The sequence below is a fragment of the Amphiura filiformis genome, chromosome 7 (assembly GCF_039555335.1).
Source record: "Amphiura filiformis chromosome 7, Afil_fr2py, whole genome shotgun sequence".
Classification (NCBI taxonomy): domain Eukaryota; kingdom Metazoa; phylum Echinodermata; class Ophiuroidea; order Amphilepidida; family Amphiuridae; genus Amphiura; species Amphiura filiformis.
Genome location: NC_092634.1, coordinates 24,560,238 through 24,586,448, shown reverse-complemented (window position 1 = coordinate 24,586,448; position 26,211 = coordinate 24,560,238). Strand labels below are relative to the sequence as shown.

At 35.4% G+C, this 26,211-nt stretch overlaps 1 protein-coding gene across 1 annotated transcript in view; it reads left to right on the top strand.

Annotated features, from left to right (window-relative positions):
* Positions 1 to 26,211, top strand: part of LOC140157731 (uncharacterized) — an 86,409-nt gene that overhangs the window by 6,075 nt on the left and 54,123 nt on the right. Inside the window, 26 exon segments of the mRNA XM_072180977.1 lie at positions 234 to 347; positions 847 to 981; positions 1,204 to 1,269; positions 1,452 to 1,517; positions 2,303 to 2,487; positions 4,088 to 4,182; positions 4,451 to 4,584; positions 5,319 to 5,522; positions 5,906 to 5,979; positions 6,244 to 6,354; positions 6,958 to 7,125; positions 8,272 to 8,412; positions 9,336 to 9,417; positions 9,683 to 9,828; positions 15,747 to 15,884; positions 17,546 to 17,992; positions 18,149 to 18,422; positions 18,788 to 18,908; positions 19,493 to 19,647; positions 21,881 to 21,994; positions 23,127 to 23,267; positions 24,394 to 24,459; positions 24,593 to 24,658; positions 24,781 to 24,965; positions 25,342 to 25,433; positions 25,769 to 25,902. Coding sequence (XP_072037078.1) covers positions 234 to 347; positions 847 to 981; positions 1,204 to 1,269; positions 1,452 to 1,517; positions 2,303 to 2,487; positions 4,088 to 4,182; positions 4,451 to 4,584; positions 5,319 to 5,522; positions 5,906 to 5,979; positions 6,244 to 6,354; positions 6,958 to 7,125; positions 8,272 to 8,412; positions 9,336 to 9,417; positions 9,683 to 9,828; positions 15,747 to 15,884; positions 17,546 to 17,992; positions 18,149 to 18,422; positions 18,788 to 18,908; positions 19,493 to 19,647; positions 21,881 to 21,994; positions 23,127 to 23,267; positions 24,394 to 24,459; positions 24,593 to 24,658; positions 24,781 to 24,965; positions 25,342 to 25,433; positions 25,769 to 25,902 — 3,654 coding nt within the window.

Sequence of the window (26,211 nt, the reverse complement as noted above, 5' to 3'; positions counted from 1 at the left end):
GCGCAACTGCATTTCTACTCGGCTCGCAAAAATAGCCACTGAGTCCTTATTAATTTTTTCATTTTTCAAACTGTATACTTTATTTTGATACACCATGTATACTATTATAGAGTATTTATGATAAAGTGGCAGCACATTTTGATTCAGAAAATTAGATTAATCAGGTAATCCTGAAAGCAAATGCGAAGAAGATTGTCTCTAGAAAATTTCATATTTAATGTTTGATTTTACAGTGGTTTGGCAACCTTGTAACTCTAAAATGGTGGGATGATACTTGGTTGAATGAAGGCTTTGCAAGTTATGTTGAATATTTGGGAGTGGATTATTCAGAACCAGATTGGGGAATGGTAAGTAATACAATATCCATGATTGGTCTAAGCGTTTGACTAAATTGACTGAATATTTGGCCTAATTTGATATGTACTCATTGAACTCAGCAAAGGTCCATGGATTCTAAACACGTGAGTATGAGGCATTATACAAATTATTATACCAAATAAATTGGAGATCATTTTATAGTTATACCAGCATTTTTGATTTAAATATTTGAACCCACAACTTTATGCAAATATATTACGGTAAATTTATGCAAATATAGCGTCAAAAGGCAAAAGCACTAGATTAATTTCAGTTACTAGTATCTCTCGTGAAAAAAGAATCTATCTTGGAATTATTATGGCCATGAATAACCCGAAAGAAATGTCGAGGAGTTGAACTTGAAGTTTGTTCTGAATGTATATACTTCTAGTGACCCAACGTTAACCAAAGACTTTCCTATGAAGGTATTGATAATTATATACCAATGCGATACACATAAATACGTTATTTTTGTTCTTTAATATCTAGGTTGATCAGTTTGTTGCGAGGGACCTACAAGGTGTTATGGTAACTGACTCGTTGGCTACATCAAGACCTATATCTATACCGGTTTTTACTCCTGAAGAAATCAATCAACAATTTGATAGTATTTCTTATAATAAGGTAAACATGGCTTTGAATCATTTCGCTTTTGATAATGTTGTTGTTACTATTGTTATTGTTGGTGGTGTTTGTGGTTGTCATCGTTGTTGTCTTTGTTGTTCCCATATGAAGCGCGTTTGATCCAAATAAAACTGTTTCATAGGTAATAAGCTTTTCAATAATTGAACATCAACAAACCAAAATTAATTATCAAGTATAACTTTGGATTTTTCCACTTTTCAGGGAGCTTCAATAATTCGAATGTGTAGCTTCTTTCTCGGAGCGAGTACGTTTCAAAAAGGACTAAAGGTAAGTGCTATTAGTCAGTTTCGTGGTCCGTCTGTTGATAAAAAGCCGTTTTTTCATGGTCTCAACCCCAGCTCGGCACGGGTTATAGTAATCTGGTTTTCAACGGAAATCACGAAGATATCCCAATCCGTATGCGTGCATAATTTAGATTTAACCCATCTTGACGGTGTATTTACTTTCAGAATTATCTGGAATATTTTAAATATGGCAACGCTGAAAATAATGATCTCTGGGTGTTCTTAACTGCGGTAAGTTCACGAAATAGCCTTGCTTTCATAAGTTTATCATTGTCTTGAACATGGCATTACATTTGTAAAAGGTATAGTTTATTGACGTTTGATGCACTATAATTAATGTTTTAGATATCTCGGTTGCTAATATTTATTGTAGCGGTCAATACACTCGTCTTTTACTACTGTGGCCTGAGTTCGATTCCCAGCTAAGTCATAATGAGTTGCCTATCCAAACCGTCCTGGCACGAATTTCTCCGGCTACTCCGGTTTTGATCCTGCTTTCTAAAATCTGACATTTGATCTTTACATGTATCTGTCCGGTATTATCCAATCTCCTCGTTGTGTTTTAGCTGCATTCATTTGCGCACAAAATAAGTGTCTTGAGATGATGGCAGATGATAAGTCCCGCGTTATAGACGCCAATTTTAAGACACCACATCCAATTTGGTCCTATACAACTATCGGTGCCCGGTTAGGTACCGATGACTCTTAACCTCACTCCCTGGAGATATAATAAATTGTATCAAGCATAATAATTAACAGTTGCATAGTGTTATTGATTTTCATTTAAATAAAAAACAAATGTACTGTACAAATGTTCAGGGTACGATAAAAAGTGCCATCGGTACCTTTTCGGGCACCAATAGTGCTATAGGAACAAAAAATGATGTTGTGTCTAATAAGGTAGCAATGGGTTGTAGACGGTCGCTTAAACTGTTTTAGACGATTAAAACAACACTAGATTATTTATCACTTCTGTAGTTGATCATTATTTTCAACGATATAATACTGTATTTCAGGCAGCAAAAGAGGATGGCTTAATAATAGACGTGAAACAAATAATGGACACCTGGACTCTTCAGATGGGTTACCCCAACGTAAGAATAGATCGACAGTATGGTGCTGCGCCTGATTTTACCGCAAATCAAACGCGGTTTCTAATCGACCCGGAAGGAAATACTACCACGGAATATGGCGATTTAGGGTCAGTTACAAACTTGTATATATTCATTGCAATCCATACACACTGACTTACATACACTGGGCCACATCAGTTCAGGGGCACTCGTAATTCACAGACGTCTCTGATTTCAAAGACGGTCAGTGATTTCACATACGGGGAGTCTGTGATATCACATACGTCGAGCTTTGTTGACAGCTGGGCACTCGATGCAGCACATCGGAACGAAGCTGAGTGTATTAGAATAAGCTTGCCTATGTTTAGCAAATACCTACCTGGGCAAAAATTATATCTATCTGTGCAAATCTGACAAATGGTCCCAGAACACACTTAGATTGCAATGGCCAAAATCAAATGTTTTGAAGTAAAAAAATCCCAAGAGTACCCGAGCCTGCGCTCTCATTCATGAATTGGATAGTAAAATTAGCAGGCACTCAACTTGGGCTAGCTACAAACCTGATAAGGCCTACTCACAAAATTGTTCCCACTGCGCCGGCACGTTCACCAAAGTACTAATATCGTTTGCGACTGGGTTTTGAAACTAGGGAGTATGTGATTTATGAGACGTCTCTGAAATATGATACTGTTATGTGACATGACCCTTCAAGAGTATTTTGATATCAGAGACATCCGTGCAACACACCCCTACACACACACACACCCACACACCCCACCTCTATAGTTTGTGCCATAGAGCAAGGATTAGTACAAGTATCATTTTTATCAAAATAAATAATTATAGGCATTATATAGTCCTTAACATGTATTCCAATACTACTATATCGTACCAATTAGCAGCTGAACAAAAATGGTGTGTGCAGTATGACTACCCCTATAGCACATGTTGCCCCTGATGTTCGAACCTTGAATTTTGTTGAACGCCTTAAGGGCTGGGGTATGAACGTTTGGACAGTATTTATTTTGGGACATCAGAGCACATCAGACATATCGAATTGCATTCTGAATACGAAGAATGTCATTCTGATATCAAATAATTTTGATTTGTTGAAATTCGCAATTTAATACACATTTTATGGCAAATCATTAAAAATTGATATTTTTGATATTTAACAGTACTTCAAGTAAACTTTATAAATCTGATGATTTATACTTAAAGTGTATGTAGGTGGGATGAAAAGCCGACGATCAATTGAAAATTTTGACTTTTCGTATTGAAGATATGGATTTTTTTTTCCCAAAACACCAAAAAAAAATTCGGCCTTACCTCCTGCTACATACACTTTAAGAATATATCATTAGATTTATATAATTTACTTCGAGGACTGTTATATATCAAAAATTTGAAAAATATCAAATTTTTATAATTTGTCATAAAATTTGTATTATATTGTGATTTTCAAAAATGAAAATTATTTGATATCAGAAAGACATGCTTCGTATTCAGAATGCAATTCGATAGGTCCGAGGTGCTCTCATGTCCCACAAAATATACTGTCGAAACACAATAAACGCTCATTTTAGATCCCTTAACCAACCGTGCTCTCAAGAAAATATGTCTTCTGAAAGGATTTTTCATTTTTTCTGATTTTTTTAGAAATTTCTTCTCGAATATTGCATATTTAAGTAATACATTAATGACACAATTTTACAATATTCTTTACAGATATCAATGGTATGTACCGCTTACGTACGTCACAGCTGAAGATCCTAGAGATCCTGAAATCGGTGGTCTTAATTGGCTGGATCCAAATACAGAACGTAATTATGACAACTGGTTCATTCATAGCTATTCGTCTTTTTGTCAAACTAATTGTTTCATATTTTTTGTATTAAATTAGAGAACTGGATTATGTCATCTTCTATAGCACATGCTTAAAAATCGCAATACCTGCTTGTTATGGATACTATAGAAGTTCTCTGTCGTTAGTCTGAAATAATAATTTTATGAAGAAATTTGTATTAAATTTAGAAATATCGTAATGTGTGCGGTGCATAAATACTGACAATATTGTTGATGTTTATACAGGAACTGTTGGATTAACAAACTTGGATGACAACGAGTGGTTGTTAGTTAATTATGACGAACGTGGCTACTACCGAGTTAATTATGATGCTAAAAATTGGGATTTACTGAAAGCACAGCTCATTAGTGATCACGAGGTGGGTGTTAAATAGCATCATCATCATCATCATCATCATCATTATCGTCATCATCATAATAATAATCAACAGCAGTATCATCATTATAATCATCGTCTATAATAATTTATTAAAAAGCGCAGTGATTTATAGTATCAGCAAACACAAAACGTTTTTAAAACGTTTTAAACAGGTTATATTTTGGGCTTATGGTTTTGGTAAAAAAGGTTTTGGTAAAAACGTTTTAATAACATTAAATGTCGGGTTATATAAAGGTCATGAAAACGTTTTAAAACGTTCTGTATGAAAGCACATTATAAAAATATTTCTTAAATGTTTTCAAAATGTTATTGAAAAATATTTTCTGCAACACTTTCTGTCGACACTTAAATAACGATATGTTGGAATGTTTTCAGTAAAACGTTTTATATCCTTTATATAACCCAACATTTCTGGCATTATTTTCTAAGTGAGTGATGTCGAAAACATTTTGTGTTTGCTGAGTACGCACAGGCACAACGCCTAGACGTTGATCCACAAGCCTCAGCACACTTTACACACTCAGCCTTAGCACACTCAAAACATTTTACACTTAATCATCATGTTGTCATATTGAGTTGTTTTAGCTTCTTTATCATCTTCATTGGCATCATCAGTAGCAACACCTCCACGACCAGTGGTGATGGTGCTGCTGATGAATTTAATTGATTCAATTAATTTATCTTTGATTTTTGTTTCTATACTTGTTTGCTAAGGTTATATCTATTGCCAGTCGCTCAGCCCTCCTAGGCGATGCTTTCAATCTAGCTCGGGCAGGTGTCTTGAATCAGACAACAGCCCTAGATCAAACGTTGTACTTGGTGGAAGAAAGAGAGTATGTACCCTGGTTAACAGTGTCATCTGTTACTGGGTATATAGATTTAATGCTAAGCCGATCCGGAGCTTATGGTTCTTTTGAGGTAAGCAAGCGGATTTGAACTTTTATCTATTACCAAGAGATTTGACAAAAGGTTTCGAGTGCGAAACACTATGGAAAACTGCCATATTGGATTGTATTGCATGTGACCAAAATGTATCGTATGTAGTGCTGTAGCAATATATTAGATGCAGAAGGCAAACGAGCATGGAATCAAGTTGTTCTCCATGGGAAAAAAGCAGACTTTGACTCTTTCAAAATATATTTTGGCCGTCATATAACTCGGCACATCGCTTAAGATCTATCGATATACTTTTGTAATGTTTTATTAACATCCACAGTCGTAATTTGGACTTTTCTGAAAATGTCCATTTACTATTAATAAACATATGAATAATTATCTCACATTTTTCTGTATTTTACCAGAAATATATGTTACAACAAGTGACTCCTTTATATGAGTATGTTGGATGGGAGGACACGGGAACTCATCTAGATAGGTAATTCATGTTGGTATTTCTCTTATTGTATGTAATGGCTACTGTTGGTTTGTGTTGTTCTTCCGATGCTGTGGCTTGTAATTTTGCCTTGTTCCTGCTGTTTTCTCCGTCCTCTCCCCATAGTGATAACGAATGATATACATTATAATAGTGATTCTACTAATTTTTTAACTGACTCTATAAATTCCCAAATATTTTTCTTCGTGTATTTTATAAACAATGAGACACCTATATACTATACTAATTATTTGACATCCATTTCAGACGTATTCGTTCAATTGCAATTAGTTTTGCTTGTGGGTATGGAAATGAAGACTGTTCGGAGACAGCAATAGGTATGTTTAACGAATGGATGGAGAACCCAGCAAACAACACGTAAGTAATCAAAAGTCCAGCAAGTTATATTCCTCTGGTTTACCATTAGACTGTCATGCGTCACTTAAATGACTTGGTAAATCTTCAATTACACCTCATCCATCTCAAGCTTACTTCATTTCTAAGACCTTTAAAACTGGACGTTTGTTTGATAGGATGTAAAACTACGTCATTTTTAATAAAATGTAAACACTGGTGGCGCTATTTATCTTAAATCGTGATTTCATCTTTACAAGGGGTAGACACTGGTATAATGGCATTAAAATATCAGAAAAAGAGTAAGAAATAAAAACGAAATTTTTTAAGTACTTGTTATCATAAAATTCTTAGGAATAACATATATTATTTGGCTAAATTAACTTAAAAATATATGTAAATATCACACAAATATACAGCTTAAAATATACAAAAAAAAAAGCAGAAAAAGATGATTAAGTTGAAAAAAGAAACGAAAATCTATGTTAAAATGAGCTGGCAATGTATGTACAAATCGTTGTGATAATTGTTGGTATTGTCCAGGTCTAGAAGTGATTATAATGTCTTGTTTAAAAATTTAATAAATGATCACATCAAACAACCGTGATCTTTGGTGTTTTTACACAGCATTCACCCTGATCTGAGATACTATGTGTATTGCAAAGCCATTGCTGCTGGCGGACAAGATGAGTGGTTCTTTGCATTGGAACAGTATCAAACAACAACATCTTCAACAGAACAATCAAATTTACGCAGTGCTATGGCATGTGCAAACGAACCGTGGATTCTAAGCACGTGAGTATGAGGCATCATAAAGAGGACTAACTAAATAGTAATAAAACGCCAGATGTTCAGAGATGCCAGTTGTGTAGTTTGATCAATTGTACGGCATTATAACACACCTATTCGGAAATATTACAAGCGGCAGTAAGCAAACACACAAAAGTTAAATTATGAACAAGTAAGAAGTCTGCAAGACAAGACCAAATATATTCAATGGTATAGCATATAGCGTGTGAAATACAAAAAGTATTACGAAACAGAAACTAAAAGTTACTGCGAGTAAATGTGGTACTAGAGCTGGGTTTTCAGTTGTCTAGGTTTCAGGGGCGTGGCTAGGGAAAGCCGGGGGGACGGGAATAGCCAACAGTAAAGTGCCCTTAAAATGGGACAAAAAGTTGACAAATGGGACAATTTGGCTTCGCCTCCTCACACTTAAATCCTGGCTTTTCTGATTGTGGTACGAGCATGCTCCGCGATTGAGCAACAGCAATCGCGAAAGCTCTGTCCTCAGCTCGTTCTTAGTGATGGAATTTCCAAAGTGAAACAAGTGGAGTAATGTGAGAAGATCGTGTTTGCTGACACACTAACAGAGCATACATTTTTTTCTTGGATATGTCATTTAATCAAACATTGCAGTAGTCCAGTGTAGCAGAGAACAGCATAGTTAAATGATTGTATCATTGTCAATGAAATTGCAAACTCTATAGATGTTGTGTACTTGCCAGTTAATTTTCAAAGTTTACTTCTAATATCCATACTGCTAGTGCAATTTATCTCAAAACTTGAGAATCAGATTATTTTGGTACAGATACAATGTAATTCACACACAGCCATTCATATTGAATGTTTGATACATTTGAAAATGGTATATAATATTTGTTTTTCATTTTTTAGAATAGGTTTCTAATCAACACCAACCCAAATATAGTTCGTTATCATTTTTATGTCGTCTTGTTGTCGTGCTGTTGCTTCTAGTCTTAGCAGCAAGGCAGGCTCCCGGGGGCAGGCTATCGGACCAGAAGTTTGTAAAATTGAAGAGAATCCGTCCATTTTAAGATCTAAGGGTCCCAAAAAAGTTAATGGCCCTTGACTTTTAAATTTGGGGTTATTTTTTTAACACTGGTTGATTTTTATATATTATTTTTGGTATATTACTAGATATTTAGAATATTCCAGGGACAAAGATCTCATACGCTCACAAGATGAAATCGGTGTAATAACATCAGTAGCCTCCAACACTGTTGGAGCTCCATTGGCTTGGGATTACTTCAGAGGAAACTGGGATTATCTTTTTGATATGTAAGTCACATAAGTGAAACCGGGATTATCTTTTTGATATGTAAGTCACATAAGTGAAACTGGGATTATTTTTTTGATATGTAAGTCACATTTTTGCTTGCCTCCGTATCCATGTCTAGTCAGGTAATTAGGGATTCAACATGTTTCATCGTTGTTCGTGTTTAACAACGATGCGCCCTCATCGTCTGAGTATTTTATTACGCGAGCGCAGCTTTAGTTGCCTAACGAAGTAAACCACGCGTACGCGAGCTTACTTCGCTCAGTGGTGAATAACGGTGAAATATGATTGATTCCCTTTCAAGAACGAAAGCAAGCTAAAGATTCACATGACAATTTCATGAAGAATGTCACCATTGCCACTAAACATTAAAAGAGCACAACGATGGGTTATATTACATTTTAATGAACTTAATATACTGGTTATTGTGCCAACTGCAGTACAACATCCCATGTCGATTTATTCCATAGTGAATATGGGACATTATTATTCTCGAATATTTCAAAACATAAAACCTTGTACAAAATCCCATGCACATGTATTGGCATGCTCTATAGTCTCGGCACTGATTATATTAAGTTCCCATGTATTACATTCAATTTCATTCTAAACCCTTTTCATTTGTTTACATTTAAAAAAAATGTATATGCTGAGGCTAAGGTTGAAACAGGAATATTATTTTTAAGATACATTTATTTTCTTTTTTAAATAAAAGTATATATATTCTGATTATGTCCAATACGTGTTACCCAGACTCTGTGATCATACTTTTCATGGGCACAACTTATTGCTAGTAAGTGACTGTTTACTTGAAAAATTCTCGAGTCATTATTTGTTCTAGGTAAATACCCCTCCCCCAAAAAAAAGATGAAGAATTCACGATGTAATGGATTATTACATGAGATTTTGTGATGCTTATTCGCAGGTATGGCCAGGCTGTATTTTCATTTGCGGATTTAGTCGAAGGAGTAACAAGTCATTTTAATACCGAGTTTGCTCTGGCAGAGGTAAGTGAATGGATTCCATTCAACTAAATCGAACACACTCTGCATCAAGGCACATTCAACATCCACACCCACCATAACCCACACAAAAGTTGTACGAATTCACCAAGTAGTGCCACAAAATACATTGGACGAAAATATTCTAAACCTTGTGTATAATCCTAATTAAATTTACATCTTGATGTTAGATAACGATATTTTCAATTCGTAACATGTTTTGGTTTTTCTCTACGTGTAATTTTTTCTCATTATTTCGAATATTATTTAGCTAAAAAAGTTCATGTTGGAGCACCCTGACCAAGGAACAGCAAGCCGTACTTTCGTACAGATGGTTGAAGCAACACAGGCTAACATACGCTGGATGGACTACCATTATGACGACGTGGAAAGGTGGCTGAAAGGAGCAGTACCAAATTAAACAAAAAACAGCTTTAGTTTTGGATCTAAACTCTTACCTCTAAAGAAGTATTCATGAATATTTGTTGGTATCATTGCCTTGTCAGCTTGTAGGGTCACTTATTATGTCAATAAAGAAGATGTGCCTAATAAAAAACCATCCTTATTCATGTTATTTGCGATCGGAAGAGGCAAATTAGAGAAATGCCCGTAGCATTGGTGTTCTGGGGTGCCAGGGGGGAAGTTTTCCCCTGGCTCAAAATACTGGTACAAAAATCGGTGGTCTGCATTTTGCTTTTGGCCTGCGTAGGCCACAACAACTATCCTCATTTTGGTCCATTTTAACATGCAACTTGCACCGGGAAATTACAACTTTTTACGCGTTACGTTCGCATATGTCCTGGTAAAATCATTTTGGTAGTAGGGCAGCGGGGCGATTTTGCAAATAACGTAAATTGTTAAATCGAGAGTTTAGGTTTACTTACTTTGATTCAATTATTTTACCTTACTGTTGGGAACTTTTACTCTGTGTACTTTCAAGAGAGTATCAATAGAGGTTTCAACTTACAGAAACAAATTAATTCCATCTTTCGATCGACCACCGATGCTTGGTAGGGTGCACCATCTCCCCCTTTTTGTCAGAGTTTTGGCTGTCCCCAGTCTAAAAAGACTGCTTGATTTTAATGAATTATCAACTAATTAATCAGAATTAATGCTACATTTATATTGGCCAGTATCAGTACATGTACAAATTACTATTTTATCACAATTAACAATAGTAAATTAATAGATTTCATAAATAGCAAGGATCGACCATTGCATCCTTGTTATTTATGAAATCCATTAATTTACTATTGTTAATTGTGATAAAATAGTAGTTTGTACATACTGATACTGGCCAATATATATTTAGCATTAATTCTGATTAATTAGTTGATAATTCATTAATATCAAGCATCGAAGAAGCATCGAAGAAGCATCGACGGTCGATCCAAAGATCGAATAAAATTTGTTCCTGGTGCTTACCTATCAAATCATTATTCTCATTAACTAAGAAGCAACTCGATAGAACGTTACGTAAGTCAGCGTATTTATTTATGGATAATGAGCTACCTCCTGCAAGTGTACAACTTTTTATTAATTAGTAACTACTCACTTGCAATATTCTTTCTGTTCAAACTTGTTGCCTCCTCTTTTCATATTGATTTTTATACCAAAAAACGACTACTCAATTCAAACTGTACTTCGCGTATAAATTTAAGCGCGATCCAAGTAATTTTGAACACAAATGTTAGAGGGTTATCTTACTGAGCTTAATGCCAATGATATCTATGATGTCATAAGCTTAATATATATATTATACTTTTATTAACTAATTTAAAATAGTTATAGTCTAGTTTTAATAATGTTATCTATAGTTTTATTTATGTTTTATTGAGATTTGGTGAAATGTTTCTTGTACTCATTAAATTATTTTATATGTGACATAATCAAACTGAAAGATCAATAGATCAATAAATTTATAGATCAATACCTTAATCAGTTTCAACTGTTAGGTTTCTTGCTTCTTATAATAATGCTAACAAAATCAATTTTAAAAACATCAACGAAATGTACAGATCACACAATTATGGCTTTTGTGTGTCTTTAGATGAGATTGTAATAACATACTTCAAGTTTCCAAACTTGCTTGACACACGGACTAGTACAGCTCAACTGATCATACTTTTCCTACATTCGAACTTGCATGATTTTTGAGTTGACACAGTCATGAAAATAACTATAGATACTTGACAGACCATTAGTAGCCCAGTTTTGAACCTTTTCATTGATCATTCATAACAATAGGTATCTGATGGATCAGTGAAGATAAGAAGGGATTATAATATATCCGTAACCTTGATATTATAGTACATCTCGAGGAAAAAGTGCAATGGACATGTTTTCATTTTATGTTTCAAATATCCCGCGCATGAAAATTGAGTATTTAACCCATTTTAACAGATTTTTTTGACATCTTTTTCTGCACTGTATTATACCTAAATTAAGAAATTTGATAAATATTCAAAGAAAATATAGGTCATCCAAAAAATGTTGATTTTTACACATTTTGGGGCAAAAAAGGAAAAATAAGCAAAAATATCAAAATCTGTTTTAACAGTATCATTCATCAAGTCATAACAAACGGCCTACATGCTTAATTTCTAATAAAATATTGAAATTGTGAAAAATATAGGTATTTATTGATTTTCATGTTTTTCTTGCAAATATGCTAATAATATGCAAATTATGAAATTGCAAAATAAAGTTTCTACATAGCATACATCTTTCAAGTGTGATGTTCAAAATGACACATCAAAAAGAGATTCGATGAAATGTAAAGGTGTAGTAACAATTTTGGCATGGACTGTCTGGTTAGGAAAAGTACGGTAAGTTGAGCTGTACCAAATTTGGAGCCATAGACCCTGCCATATATACCACCGAAAAAATACGACACATTAATTACATAACGCACAACCAATCTTAAATATATTCGTAAATTGTCATTAAAAATGTATATTATTATTTTGCTATATTCTGTTGTATATATTATGACCTTTGGTTTGAGCATGGTAATTGTTGTTATATGTATACGGACCAGGGGAAGAACAACTCTGGTTACCGTTTTGAAATATAAAGTTTTGAAATGGAATAAAATAAAATTATTTGAATTGAAATGTGTCTGATAAATTCAATAACAAAAATTCCAAATGTACTTTGTAGTTTTATGGGTTCACAGCTGAAATACAACTGAGTTACTTTCTCTCCGGAATCATTTGTGTGTGTCATAATTATAATATTTTTTTATCATTATATATTGCAACTGATTAGTCGTTAATGGCATCAGCACTGTTGTTTTGAAGGTACTGTGAAAAATCTAAAAATTTTGCTTTGGAACAGAGGAATTCCGAGGGCCAAGACGAAGAGTATACCATTGGTTCCCGGCATTGGTTACGAAGGGTTACGAAGAAGAGTAATTGATGACAATGCTCTCGTCACTTGTATCTTACCTGAGGGCGTGATCCTAATGAAAATGATGATCTTGGCGTAAAGGACGCCATTTATCAAAACTGCAAGAAAGAACAGGATGAAGTACATGGTATCTATAAATATCACGATTGCTGGTATCCCATAAAGAGGGCGCAATAAGGAAATATCATTGGTGTGGTCGCGTAACGTTCAAAATCAGGCCATTTCAGACTTTTTTAACACTTTTTCTCGTAATACTTTCACAAATTACATTCTCGTACTACTTTTGCAAATTGCAATCTGATTTTTCAAAAGCGACCCTTTTTCATCAAGTTTTCAGCACTTCTTTTATACTACTGCCAAAAGACCCAATTAAAACCAAGTTGGAAATTGGAATTGTAACAACGATATTGTTCAGGCGATCGACTTATAACTGATTCACCATTCATGAACGGTGTTAGTATTCATATGGTAATGAACCAATATCAGTGGACCATTCATAGGTGCGTATACGTATAATGGTGTTTTTTTCAATGCATGGATGCGAATTCGCGTTTGCGTATTTACAGCGTGACGTGATCAAATCTGCGCAGTGTTGACTTGGTCAATTTAACTACGGGGGAGCATTCTGGTCGCCAATGTTGGAATTTTGCGTTACTTTTGATAACAAAATACAAAATAACAACAAAGGTTTCATGTTTATAAATGAGGTTAATGAATGATATTATCTCAAATCATTTGTCTTGTTGAAGAAATCAGAAAAGAATAGTTTTAACTCTATGTTGCTTTCATATCCAGGTAACACAGCAATTGTGAACTCAGTAGAACGCAATGCGACTCAATGGGTATTGTCCTAGATGTGTTACCAACATTTATCATAGAAGGACAAATAATTTGGAACTATTTTCAACAAAATCGGAGCAATTTTCATTTTGGCCGCATGTGGAGCCAGAATTAGGCCTATGGAGTCACAATTTTACTTTGTGCACAACTCCATAGATGTACGTTGTAGATATGTCAAACTATACGATTCCTGAATCATTATGACAAGAGGAACAAATAAGTATTGTTTTTAGCCAAGCCCAAACAATATGAACTTGACCTATGTGTAAAACTTCAACGACCTTTCCCACCAAATACGACAAAGTGAACACGATTTGCTTGATTGTTACGGGAATCTATTCGCCTAGGTAGAGGAAGGGCACCAAACAAACACAAAACGTTTTCGACACCAAAAATAGTTTGCAATAACGTTTTGAAAACATTTTAAAATATTGTGGCAGAATGTTCAAGCCTCGCTTATATAAACAGGATGGCCTGTATGAAGAGGAAACTAGAAAGAAAGCGAATGAAGAAAAAGAGTAATGAAAAGAAAAGCCACTCCCAACAAATTAATTGTTCAATTTTGCTCTCAGCCCTTGGGTCGAGAAATAAGAAATTGAGAATTCTTATAAAAGTAGTTTCCTATCATTTCCAACAAGAAATACTGTATAACAATTCGAAGTTTCTATAAGTTTTGTCTGAAATCCAATTTTTGCTTGAAAATCGGCGATAAGGCGATTCATACCTATCCTTTGGTAGCTTTTGGTATCAAAATCATAGACATCGGACGTTTCATAGCAAAAATCCTGACGACCCAACTACCCCGCCCCCCCCTTCGTTATACGCGTTTTTCATTTTAATAACGAAGGCTCCAACAGTTATTCCTAAAAATTACTCACCAGCACCTAACAATCCACACTGAAGGTCTGATAATCGTAGTTCAGCTTCTGTATAATTATATAAACCTACTTTAAGTTCGGGATTTTTTTTAAATAATATGACATTTGACTGCGGTGAATACCAGCTAATACCTAGAAACACCGATACTTTACTGTTCCATCATTTTAGTCTATTGCATGTTAACTTGGCAGGGCATCTCACATCATTGCAACTCGCACCATTGTGACTGAGGTTTGACCTAAGCACCTGATACAAAATTCGGTGAGTGGCGAATAATGTTCATTTATATCTATAAGAACTGTTTATTCTTGCAGATTATTAAACTTGTGTTTCCAATTATTTATTTCGTATAATTCTTGCAATTAGGAAATGATGAGGTGAGGTGGATCGTGATTTTTTAATACACGTGAAGTTATCGGACGGCAAAGAAACAATATAGTGATGTGCATATGGGATCAGTAGGTTCAAATCACAGGGTTAAAAAGTTACGATCTTTATATTGTCAGTATTTGTTACTGCGTATTTGAAACTTTAAGTATCATATTAAAGTTCGTGGAATTGATTGAAAGTTCAACTTTTGGTTCCAATCAACGCAGGTCAGAAAATAAATGCAATTTCCACACATTAAAAGATAAATTAGATTATAGTTATTTTATACCCGGGTTTTATACTCACCTAGTATCATGAACTGCTACAGTCCTTTCGTATAATAGCAGTTTATAGCTTCAGGGTGGTGTGCGCATACCTTCACAGAAGGTCTGTTGGGAAATTAATATGGATGTATAAATTTCATGAAAAATTCACTGGTAAAACAGTTCTATAGAATATAACAAATTATATCTCGGTTTGTGATGTGAGTCAAGTTTTAATCCACTGTAATAATGTGAAATGTAACACAATCATCGTAAAGGCCTATAAGAGATTCAACTGATCAACTCAACAGGGAATCGCGTTTCATCAGATCTCTTGGTCTTGAAGCATGACAAAATGCTGTTTGTGAATAATGAAAAGAAGCTGGCAAAATGGATGGTTTATAATCAATATAACAACAACAATTCAATAATTTATTGCTAGTGTTACTTGGATGAAATTTATACAGAGCTATGTTTTAATCTAAAAAACAATTCATTTCAATGTCTCAATTTTTACCAATATTGTCGATTAATTAGTGAGTTGATCAATAATCGTTTTAATTTTTTAATTAGGTTGGCATCGCTAAATATGGGTAAGAAAGGATATTACGTCACCAAACGCACCGCAGTATTTTGTGTGTTAGCGGTCATCGCTGCCGTAATAATAGTGGGATTACTTTGCGGTATCTTACCTAAACGTGATAAATGCGGGTAAGTATAACTACATGTAAACCCCATTTGCTTCTTCTGTATCTTCTATATGCTCAAAGTTTGAGGGTACATGTATTTAATAGTCCGTTGTTATCCACAATTTACTAAATCTATCAATACTTTTATTTTTTGGTGATTGAACAGGGAATTATACAATGAAAAACTCAACAAAATTGTACAACAATTAATGAACGTCGGGTCAAAGGGTGAATGCCCAAAGACATTCGCCGTGATTAGGATCAATTGATATCCATATCAAATGACCAGAATGGTCCTCCAGAGGCCTTCAAACTTAGCCCGAACAGGGTTTACACGTACTTTGCCCTGGAAGTTCATTCCACCAGCAAACTTATAAACATCATCGCCATCATATATTGTAGACTATAAATCCTGAAAAAATAATATATCTTTCGTAAGCCAATGAAATCATATTCGTATGATACATATATGTACCATCAATATTTACTACGAGCGAGCTATCCCAGCAAACACAAAAAGTCATTGAAAACTTTTAAATATCAATTACATACAAAGAATATACAACATTTTAAAAAGAAAAACTCCCTGCAAAACATTCTAATTATAGGTGTTTATCAAATATTTTGCACAAATGTTTGCCAAAAATATATAACAATAACATTTTGACAACATTTTAAAATGTTATTGAAGTTTTCATGACCATCCATAGACCCTGGAAAAAACGCTTTGACTGTATAATACGTTTAACGTTTCAAAATTGTGCTTGCTGTGGCTATATAACTGCCCAACAATTTTCCCAAATGAACCATCAAATTAAATTACAACATTCCTAGCAATAATCATGCTAATGGTCCCCATGTCGTAACAAAAATAGCGCACAATTAGGGAACGTCCACTTTGAACCGAATTTCCATCACTCTGGTGATTTAGCAGGCAGCTCACCAACCATAAAATATTTGTGACGATTAGAAGAAATGAAGGAGTAGAAAATCTTAAAATGTACACTGTAGGCCTACTCAGTGCTGGGACTCAGGGGTTGTGCAATAATTATGTGTACACCTTTTGATGTTCCAAAAATCTTTGACCCCCCCCCCTACACACACTAATATTTTGGACAACCCGAATTTAAAAACTTAAATTGTCTTATCATATAATGCGAGCGCACCGAGCAGGAAATTTTGCATATTTGAAAACGTTCCTAATGTTTTCCTACACATTTTAGGCCCTTTCGACCTGCCAAAAATCGCTTAAACCCCCTTTCGACCTGCCAAAAATGCTTGCCCATCCCTTTTGGCCTGACAAAAAAAACTTTGCCACCTCCCCCAGAATTCACCACCCCGGAGGTACACATAATTATTGCACCACCCCTCAATGTATCTATACACCGTGCACTGACTTGATTACTTTAGTGGGTGAGGTTTTTGATTTTGTTTCGTTTGTTCACTTTATCATAGCTTTTCATTTTGACATGCTGTGATACTCATGATTCCGTTTCCTTTTGCCACCCGTCCAAATTGCTCCGTTTCGATCCGCAAATAAGTTCATTAGGATTGTGAATGAAAAATAGAGTTCAATATTCTTCTAAACAAACCAAATATTTCATGTTACATACCACGATCAATGGCAGTTTCGTGCTAACACTCAGCACTTTCTTAAATTAACATTATAATATTCCTTTTCAGAACACCAGGGCACTCTGATCCATCAGAGACGGGATCAGATACGGCACCCAAAACACCAACAGAAATATGGGAGGATATACGACTGCCAACATCACTGAAACCACATCACTACGATCTCTATCTAAGAACAGACATAAGTAACAAAGTATTTAATGGTTCAGTAGATATTTTATTTACTTGTGAGAAGGCAACGAATTACATTATTTTACATAGTAAATTACTGGATATTGTTAAGGGCAGTACAGCATTAAGAAGTGTTAATGGACTTGAAGTTCCCGAGCTCGGCGAACCGTGGTTTTATGAACAGAACCAGTACATGGTCGTCGAGTTATCTGATGAACTTACAACAGGCGAAATGTATGAATTTTCAGTAGGTTTCGGAGCACCTCTTGTGGAAGGTCTCATGGGATATTACTTAAGTTCTTATACCAAAAACAACGAGAAACGGTAAGTCATGGTTTTGTTTGTTAGGTTTCAAGATTAATTTGCTTCATTCAAAAAATGTTAATTCCATAATTAAAAAATGTTTGATTGATCGATTATTTGTTAAATTATTTGATTGATGATTTGATTGATTTATTGATTAATATTTTATATGACCAGTTTCCTTGCAACAACATTTTTCTGGCCTGCCGATGCAAGAAAAGCATTTCCATGTTTTGACGAGCCTGCAATGAAAGCAAACTTCACCTTGACTATGGACCACGAGGCGGAATACCACGCTATATCTAACATGCCAGTGGAATCCACAGTAGATCTTCCTGATGACTGGAAACAGACGAAGTTTGCAATGAGTGTACCGATGTCTACGTATCTGTTGTGCTGGGTTGTTAGTGACTTTGTTTACAAGTCAAATATGACGAAAAATGGTGTTGAGGTACGTAACTTGCATACAACGTATCAATTAATAATAAACATGGAATGCTGACATCAGTTACGATCACCCCAATTATTTCTGATTATTCCGTTTAATTTGATTCATTATTACGGGTTCTTGTGCAAAGTTTGGTGAATAAATATGTTTAAATGCATGTTTGAACCATATTTTGTACGTTGTTCTTAAAATTACAAAAAGGAAAATGAGTTAGGCAATTAGCGTAGGAGGCTGACGATATATGTGACGTGCCATGTCAAAAGGAGACACTTTCGGGCAGGTTGCCCACACTGTTTAAATTAGAAAGTAATCTTACGAACTAGCGTATACGGGAAAGGAATATTACAATTTTCTCATATAAATTACAGATGCGTCTCTGGGCACGAGAGGATGCCATTGATTTTGTGGACTACGCACTACAAAAAGGAATTGAACAGTTGGATTTCTATGATGACTATTTTGGCACAAAGTTTCCACTTCCCAAAATGGGTAAGTTTGTCTATTGTAATTTATTTTCCTCATTATTGTCTTTCATGAAGCATCATAATCATATTAAATAAGTAGTTCCGCTTTTTCAACTTCACTCTGACACGCATGCTCACCCCTTACCCCTTTACACACTCTCACATACACCCACCCCGGCACCCACCCCCATGCACACGGAACTTGGGGAAAACGTTCTTTTCGATTAACAGGATTTACAGTGGTTTTCAATTCAGAACGGCCCAAAGTTCGTAATTTTGCATTCTAGAAACAACTATAGCTGCGCTAATGAAGGAAACAAATTGCAAACGTGAAAGTAACCTGATGAAAGATAAAAATAGACCCCGTCGTTAATTGTATTAGCAGCGTGAGGGAGGTTGTCGAATTCGGAAACGATGGTTAATTTCCGTGCGCTAGCATAACCCACAATTGCGATTTAATTTGCACTCACAGAGCGCGTTATTTTAGGATTAGTTTTCTTTATGTTACGACTTTATAGTTTCATGTTTATTTTACTTTTGGTAAAGATAAAACACTTTTAAGGTTTCTACATTTAGGTCTATCACTTTCTACACTCTCGTACCTTCCAGATATGATTGCCATTCCTGACTTTGCGATTTCGGGTATGGAGAATTGGGGCTTGATCACCTACGGAGAGACCGACTTGATATATGAGGAAGGAATATCATCGTCAGCCAATAAGCAGACGGTGTGTTTTATAGTAGCCCATGAGTTAGCTCACCAGGTAAGGGTCACTCATCACATGACTTTTTATTTTTTTTATTTGCTTGTTTGTGTATTCATTTTGACAATGGTATTGTTATTGTATTGTTATGACCATACTATCTAAGGCAAGAAGACACTCTTAATCTTAGTTTGCACAAAAGCATAACACAACACAATTGCTTTAATCGTACAATATGATTAGAAAATGATAAACACAATTAATAACCACAATGTGAGATATGATTAAAATGCTTATGAGGTATTACAAACTCTTTAGCTCTCTTTAATCTAGGGATACTTATCAATTATCGATCAGGCCTGATTTTGATATTTGTAGAATGCATATTGCTGATCCACTATCTTCCTTTAAGTCCTGACAAGTTCTTTGAATGCTCAGTCTCAAATTTATCTCGCGAAGTCCACTGAATAATTGAAAGTCCTCGCAATAATGCTAATAGACTTTTGTAGGGGATGTCATTTGACAACACTCCTTATCTACGAAGATCATCATACTGCAGTTACTGTCCGTTTTCCTATACACAATACACAGTGCTCTCACCATTGAGCTGTGACCTGTACAAATCGTGCCATGTTGGAAGGATAGGCATTTGCCTAGTTAACGTCAATGTGTGAAAAATAACCGGCCAATATTAAAAGTACTCTCAAAACTTCTAGCAAATATATTTCTCTAACATGACCTAAAATTACAGCTAGGTTAGATGTTCAGAAATATTCGTACTTTGGTAAAACAGTGAGGGAGGGCAAGGCATAGCTAGCCAAATCCCGTGTTAATTGAATGGAGATTTGACCAAAAATTGTGGTAAACGGACCGCTCACTTCTGAAGAATGCAACACGAAAACGGTACAAGCTACATTTAAAGTACTCTCTGTTCGATCATCATGATGAGTTTCTTATATAGTATGCCGAAATTTGGTACTGTAGGTGATTGACAAAGGGTCGTACTTCGCTGATGAGTAAGTGACAGTGAACATGAAAATCAGCGCCCATAACCCAAGTTAGTAGCTAGTTAGTGGAGGCCGGCGTCACGGGACTGATTATTGATTATTGAAGTGCCTTATTAATAGATACGCACGATTTAGGGCAAGAAAATATACCGGGACACTTTTGGAGACATCATCATTATCATCATCATCATCACCATCATCATCATCATCATCATCATCATCACTTTCTACATTTTTTATACTGTTTTAATGAGATTTTTTTCTTAAAATTGATGTAACTATAATTATTGTTTAGAGCGTGATAAAAACATCACGATTTTCATCACAAAACAAATATAATGCATATCGTTTGTTTTAGAGCGTGATGATGAAATAAAACATCACGGTTTTCATCACGAAACAAAGTAATACATAAGAAATCAATTTTTCGTGAGTGATGAAATAAAACATCACGATTTTCATCACGAAACAAAGTAATACATAACAAATCGTTTGTTTTAGAGCGTGATGAAATAAAACATCACGATTTTCATCACAAAACAAAGTAATAGGCCTACAAAAGAAATACATTTTTCGAGAGTGATTAAATAAAACATCATGATTTTCATCACGGAGCAAAGTAATACATAAGACATCGTTTGTTTGATTGCAATCAACCGCGACAGTTCGTCTCACACACATAACAATGCACTGCGATCAAATAGGTTGATGACATTGATTGAATGGACTGCACTGCGCCATGATTACGGTGCACCGGTTCAAATCCTTTGTTTGGAGCCAATCAATAATTTCACGTACAGCCTCTATGCAAATTAGAGTTTACACACGCTGCAGCTAGCTGGGGTAATCGATCGAAACTGGTTGCGGTTAGTGATCGAATGCATGAGCTTGATTTACTTTACTGAATCGATTTACTGGATTAATTTCCTGTTAACTGGGTTTAATGCCACAAAGGTCGAATCGGGCTTGCCACGGACCATAAGTGCATCATGTACAAGCAATATCCTGCTAGCAGCACTTGACAGACAGTTCTTTATATATCGCTGAGTCCAGCACTCGACTCCAATTTCCAATGTCGCTTCCTGGAGTCAACCTTAGTCTTTGCGTAACTCTTCTCCAACTACTAGACATTCCGATCAGGTAAAAGTTCCTGTCGGACTTGTATTAAACGGCTTTGCTAGTTACCTTTTGAACTGGCTCGTTCCAAGAGTGCCAACAAAAGAGACAGATAAGAGCCAATCCGCACAGACGTTTTAGACTTAAAAATAATGCATTTTGTTTTTCAGTGGTTTGGCAACCTCGTTACTCTAAACTGGTGGGATGATGCTTGGCTAAATGAGGGTTTCGCAAGTTATGTTGAAAATTTGGGAGAAGATTTCTCTGAACCAGATTGGGGAATGGTAAGATGTTCGCATTTAAAAGCAGCGATTTGCTTACTTAGAAAATCATCATTAATCAAATTTTCAATTTTTGCATTTAGTACAGGTATACTTAGCATGCCATGCAAGTGATAAGACAGAAAGCGCCCTCATAAGGATATATATTGATATTGATGTCATTAGGAGGAATCCTAATTGCTCATTTGAAGGCAGCTTCACATCTGTCAGCACTGCTTCTTTCTCCCTTTTTGTACATTTGAATATAAAAAGAATACCCGGTTTGGAAACAACTCATTACCGTATGCAATACTTAAAATGTTTATTTTTTGAAAATGCATAAGATGATCTGTTCCAAATTTAGCGACAAAAAGGTTGTAATGACAATTTCTCTTTATAATCAAACTTATCTTCTATAGAACATTCCTCTCATTTTCACGCGTCAGCTTTGGATGGGATAAATAGCCTTGACATTATAACCCTGCGATAAAAAAAACGTGATTTTCTTTTGTCTCATGATCACGTGATTATCGATGTCAAGGTTATTCACCCCATCTACGACTGAAGCGTACCAATCATGGTCTACTTACTTTCTGCCGATTATTTCAATCAAGAACTCAATCGCGGTATCAGTGAAATCCCGGGTGAAATTATTAAACACAATGATCTTGTCCACGAATTAACCTGGACATTAATTACTGATTGTTGCGGCTTACCGTACCCTCTATAGGGAGCTGAGCTTTTAAAACAGCGAAGATTCCGGGCGAACATTACTCTAAATAAAGGATACTACGACAGCACGAGCCATGCTGACATGGGATGGGGTTTTGGATCATGGCAAGCGACTCTCTATGAAGTTTATTGATCTAATGCATTTGTGACCTATTCCTATGAAATGAGCGTAACATCGCAAGTTTGGAGATTGTGGACTGTCCAACTGTTGCGTTGGTGTTCTTTGTTTGAAGACACCTGTATTGGCAGTGGTATGTCCTTTGTGAATGGGGGCAGAATTGTATACAGAGTACGTCATTTTATATCCGCATGCACTATTATAATACAGGTATCTTCAAACAAAATACATCAACCCAACAGTTGGAACGACTTTACGCTTTCGTGGGTACAGGTTACATTTATGAATTTAACCTCTCTTTCTCAGCAAGATCAGTTTTTGGTAACAGGGCGCGGCCTGCAAACTGGTTTCATGACTGACTCATTGTCTACTTCAAGACCTATATCTACACCGGTTTCCACTCCCGATGAGATCATACAACTGTTTGATAGCATTACGTATAGTAAGGTAAACTGCCGAAAGCGTGGAATAATCGTTGGATGAAGTCGGGTATAAATGTTGTTGTTGTTGTTGCCGATGCAATTGCTACAATTGATGTTGTTTTTACTGTTAATTAACACAATGATCTAGCAAGAAATGCTCCTACAATTAAGTGTGTGTTGGTGTGGATGGTGCATTTATACGTCCGTGTGTTCCAATATCTTGAATACAGTGCAAGCAAACCAGGATTCTACTTGGAACTAATTCACTTATAGGTCCCTATAATAACGTACTATTAAAAGTCACCAGATATCCCTGTGGGGGAAATATGCCTAATTTGCATAAACCCAAAATGGCCGCTATATGCAAGGATAAATTTCTAAGTTTAAAGATTCAAAGGTTTAATACAATACCATACCCGTCTAAAATCCATACCAATGTATTCCTTTCATCATGATAAGGATTCAGAAAAAACTATAGTTTGAAATATCTCCACTTGTAAGCAAATAGGTCAAATGTCAAATTGTTGTCTCGTTAGGCATGTTAGGGGTATCAAATAAAAAATCATATGCTCCGATTTTTTTTTTTTTGATATCTCAGCTTGTCCCGCTTGCAAACGTTCAACAATGAATAGTTTTAGGCATTTTGGTATGGTGTTCTCATAGAAATGCATTGTAGTTAGCTCCTAGTTGAATAAAATAAATGGCTAGATTACCTAACTGTAGACTAATTTTAGCTATATAATCTAGCTCTGGAATCTGGAATGAGCGTTTTGAGCGTTTCGACAGTATTTTTTGTGGGACATGAGAACACATCAGACATATCGAATTGCATTCTGAATACGATGAATGTCTTTCTGATATCAAATAATTTTCTTTTTTTGAAATTCACGATATAATACAAATTTTATGACAAATTATTAAAATGTGATATTTTTCACATTTTACTTCGAGGACTGTTATACTTCAAAAATATCAATTTTTACTCATTTGCCATAAAATGTGTCTTACATTGCGAATTTCAAAAAATCAAAATTATTCTCCGTATTCAGAATACAATTCGATATGTCTGATGTGCTCTAATGTCGCACAATAAATACTGTCCAAACGTTCATACCCCATCCATTAAATGTTCTAACATTTCACAATTTCAGGGAGCTTCCATACTGCGAATGTGTAGCTTTTTCCTCGGACAAAGTACGCTTCAAAAAGGATTGAAGGTAAAATTCTCAGTTTATTGTCGTTCACTACTTCATTAAAATCCAATAATATTTATTTACAATTATTTTACTGATGGTAATCTCTATTTAAAAACACTACTTTTATTCAATTGAATGCTTTATCTGATTTTAGAATTACCTGGAGTATTTTAAATATGACAACACTGAAAAAGAGGACCTCTGGCTGTTTTTATCTAAGGTACGTAAAAAAATATTATGATAATTATTATTATTACTATTATCATTCTACTCGTTTTTATCATTAATGTTAATTGTTACCATTATGATTACCATAATTACGAGGAACATATATTATTTTAGGCAGCAGAAGAGGATGGCATAAAAATAGACGTAAAACAAATAATGGACACGTGGACGCTCCAGATGGGTTATCCCACCGTAAGAATAGATCGAAAGTATGGTGCTGAACCTAGATTTACTGCAAAACAAACGAGATTTTTGTTCAACACTGGAGGAAATGCTACTAAGGAACATGAAGATTCGGGGTTAGTTAACTTAGATTTCTTAAAACCTTTGATATATTCCTGCTAAAATTTACTAATGAACACATGTACATACGAAGGGTCCATTTCCCACACTATTAAACATAAACAACCCGCGTTCACGTTGACATTCAAAGATAACGCGCGTTACTAGTTTGACGTCATCAGTATAGACTGCAACGAAAATACGTTCCATGACGGAAATCGGTGATTAGTGATGCTTTTGAGCTCTTTGGGTGTCAAAAGTGATCGCGAAGTGCGAAAAATGCTCAAAAACACGTTAACACTATTGTATCCAAGAAGAAACAAGAACCCGTATTTTTCATGGAGCTATTCTTCAAATTGCCAATAAGATACATTATATTATGTCCCCTTACAGATATCAATGGTATGTGCCACTTACGTACGTCACAGCTCAAGATGCAGATCCGGAAACCGGTGGTCTAAATTGGCTAGATCCAAATACAGAACGTAATTATGACAATTATGATGCGTGTGAATAGAGAAAGAAACTATATTGTTTCATTTTTAATCAGACTACATGGATCATGTGGTTCCTTTGTTCAATCTACTGTACCACATCGTAGCTAAGCCTAACATTGTTTGCATTTTCAGTTTGCACTTTAACTTCCACACTCATGGTAGGTATGTTTAAAGACAAAATGATCGTTAACGATCGTGGTGGACACTCCTGGTTGAAAAAAATCATATTATGCATGAAACATCTCACCTCTTATTGTAAAAACAATGTTACTAAATACAAATGCTAGGATTGTAATACCCACTATTAACGGTGCTTTATACAGGAACTATTGCAATACCACATTTAGACGATACTGAGTGGTTATTAGTTAATTATGATGAACGTGGCTACTACCGAGTTAATTATGATGCTACAAATTGGGATCTACTGAAAGCACAGCTCATTAGTGATCACGAGGTGGGTGTTGAAGTATAACCATTATTTTCGTCATCGTCATCATCATCGTCGTTAACATCATCATTGTCGTCATCATCATCAGAAGCATTGTCATCATTACAAGCACTGTCATCATCAACAGCAGCATTATTATCATCATCATTACCAACATGTAACTGCCCCCATTCACTTTGGTCACGGGCACCTCACTGACAACCTCGTCGTCATCTGTAGCCACCTCCACCATGCAACCACTGTTGCATGGTGGAATTGCTGTGACGTCCTTTATATTCATCTCATATCTCATCATCCCACCACCAGCCATCAGCA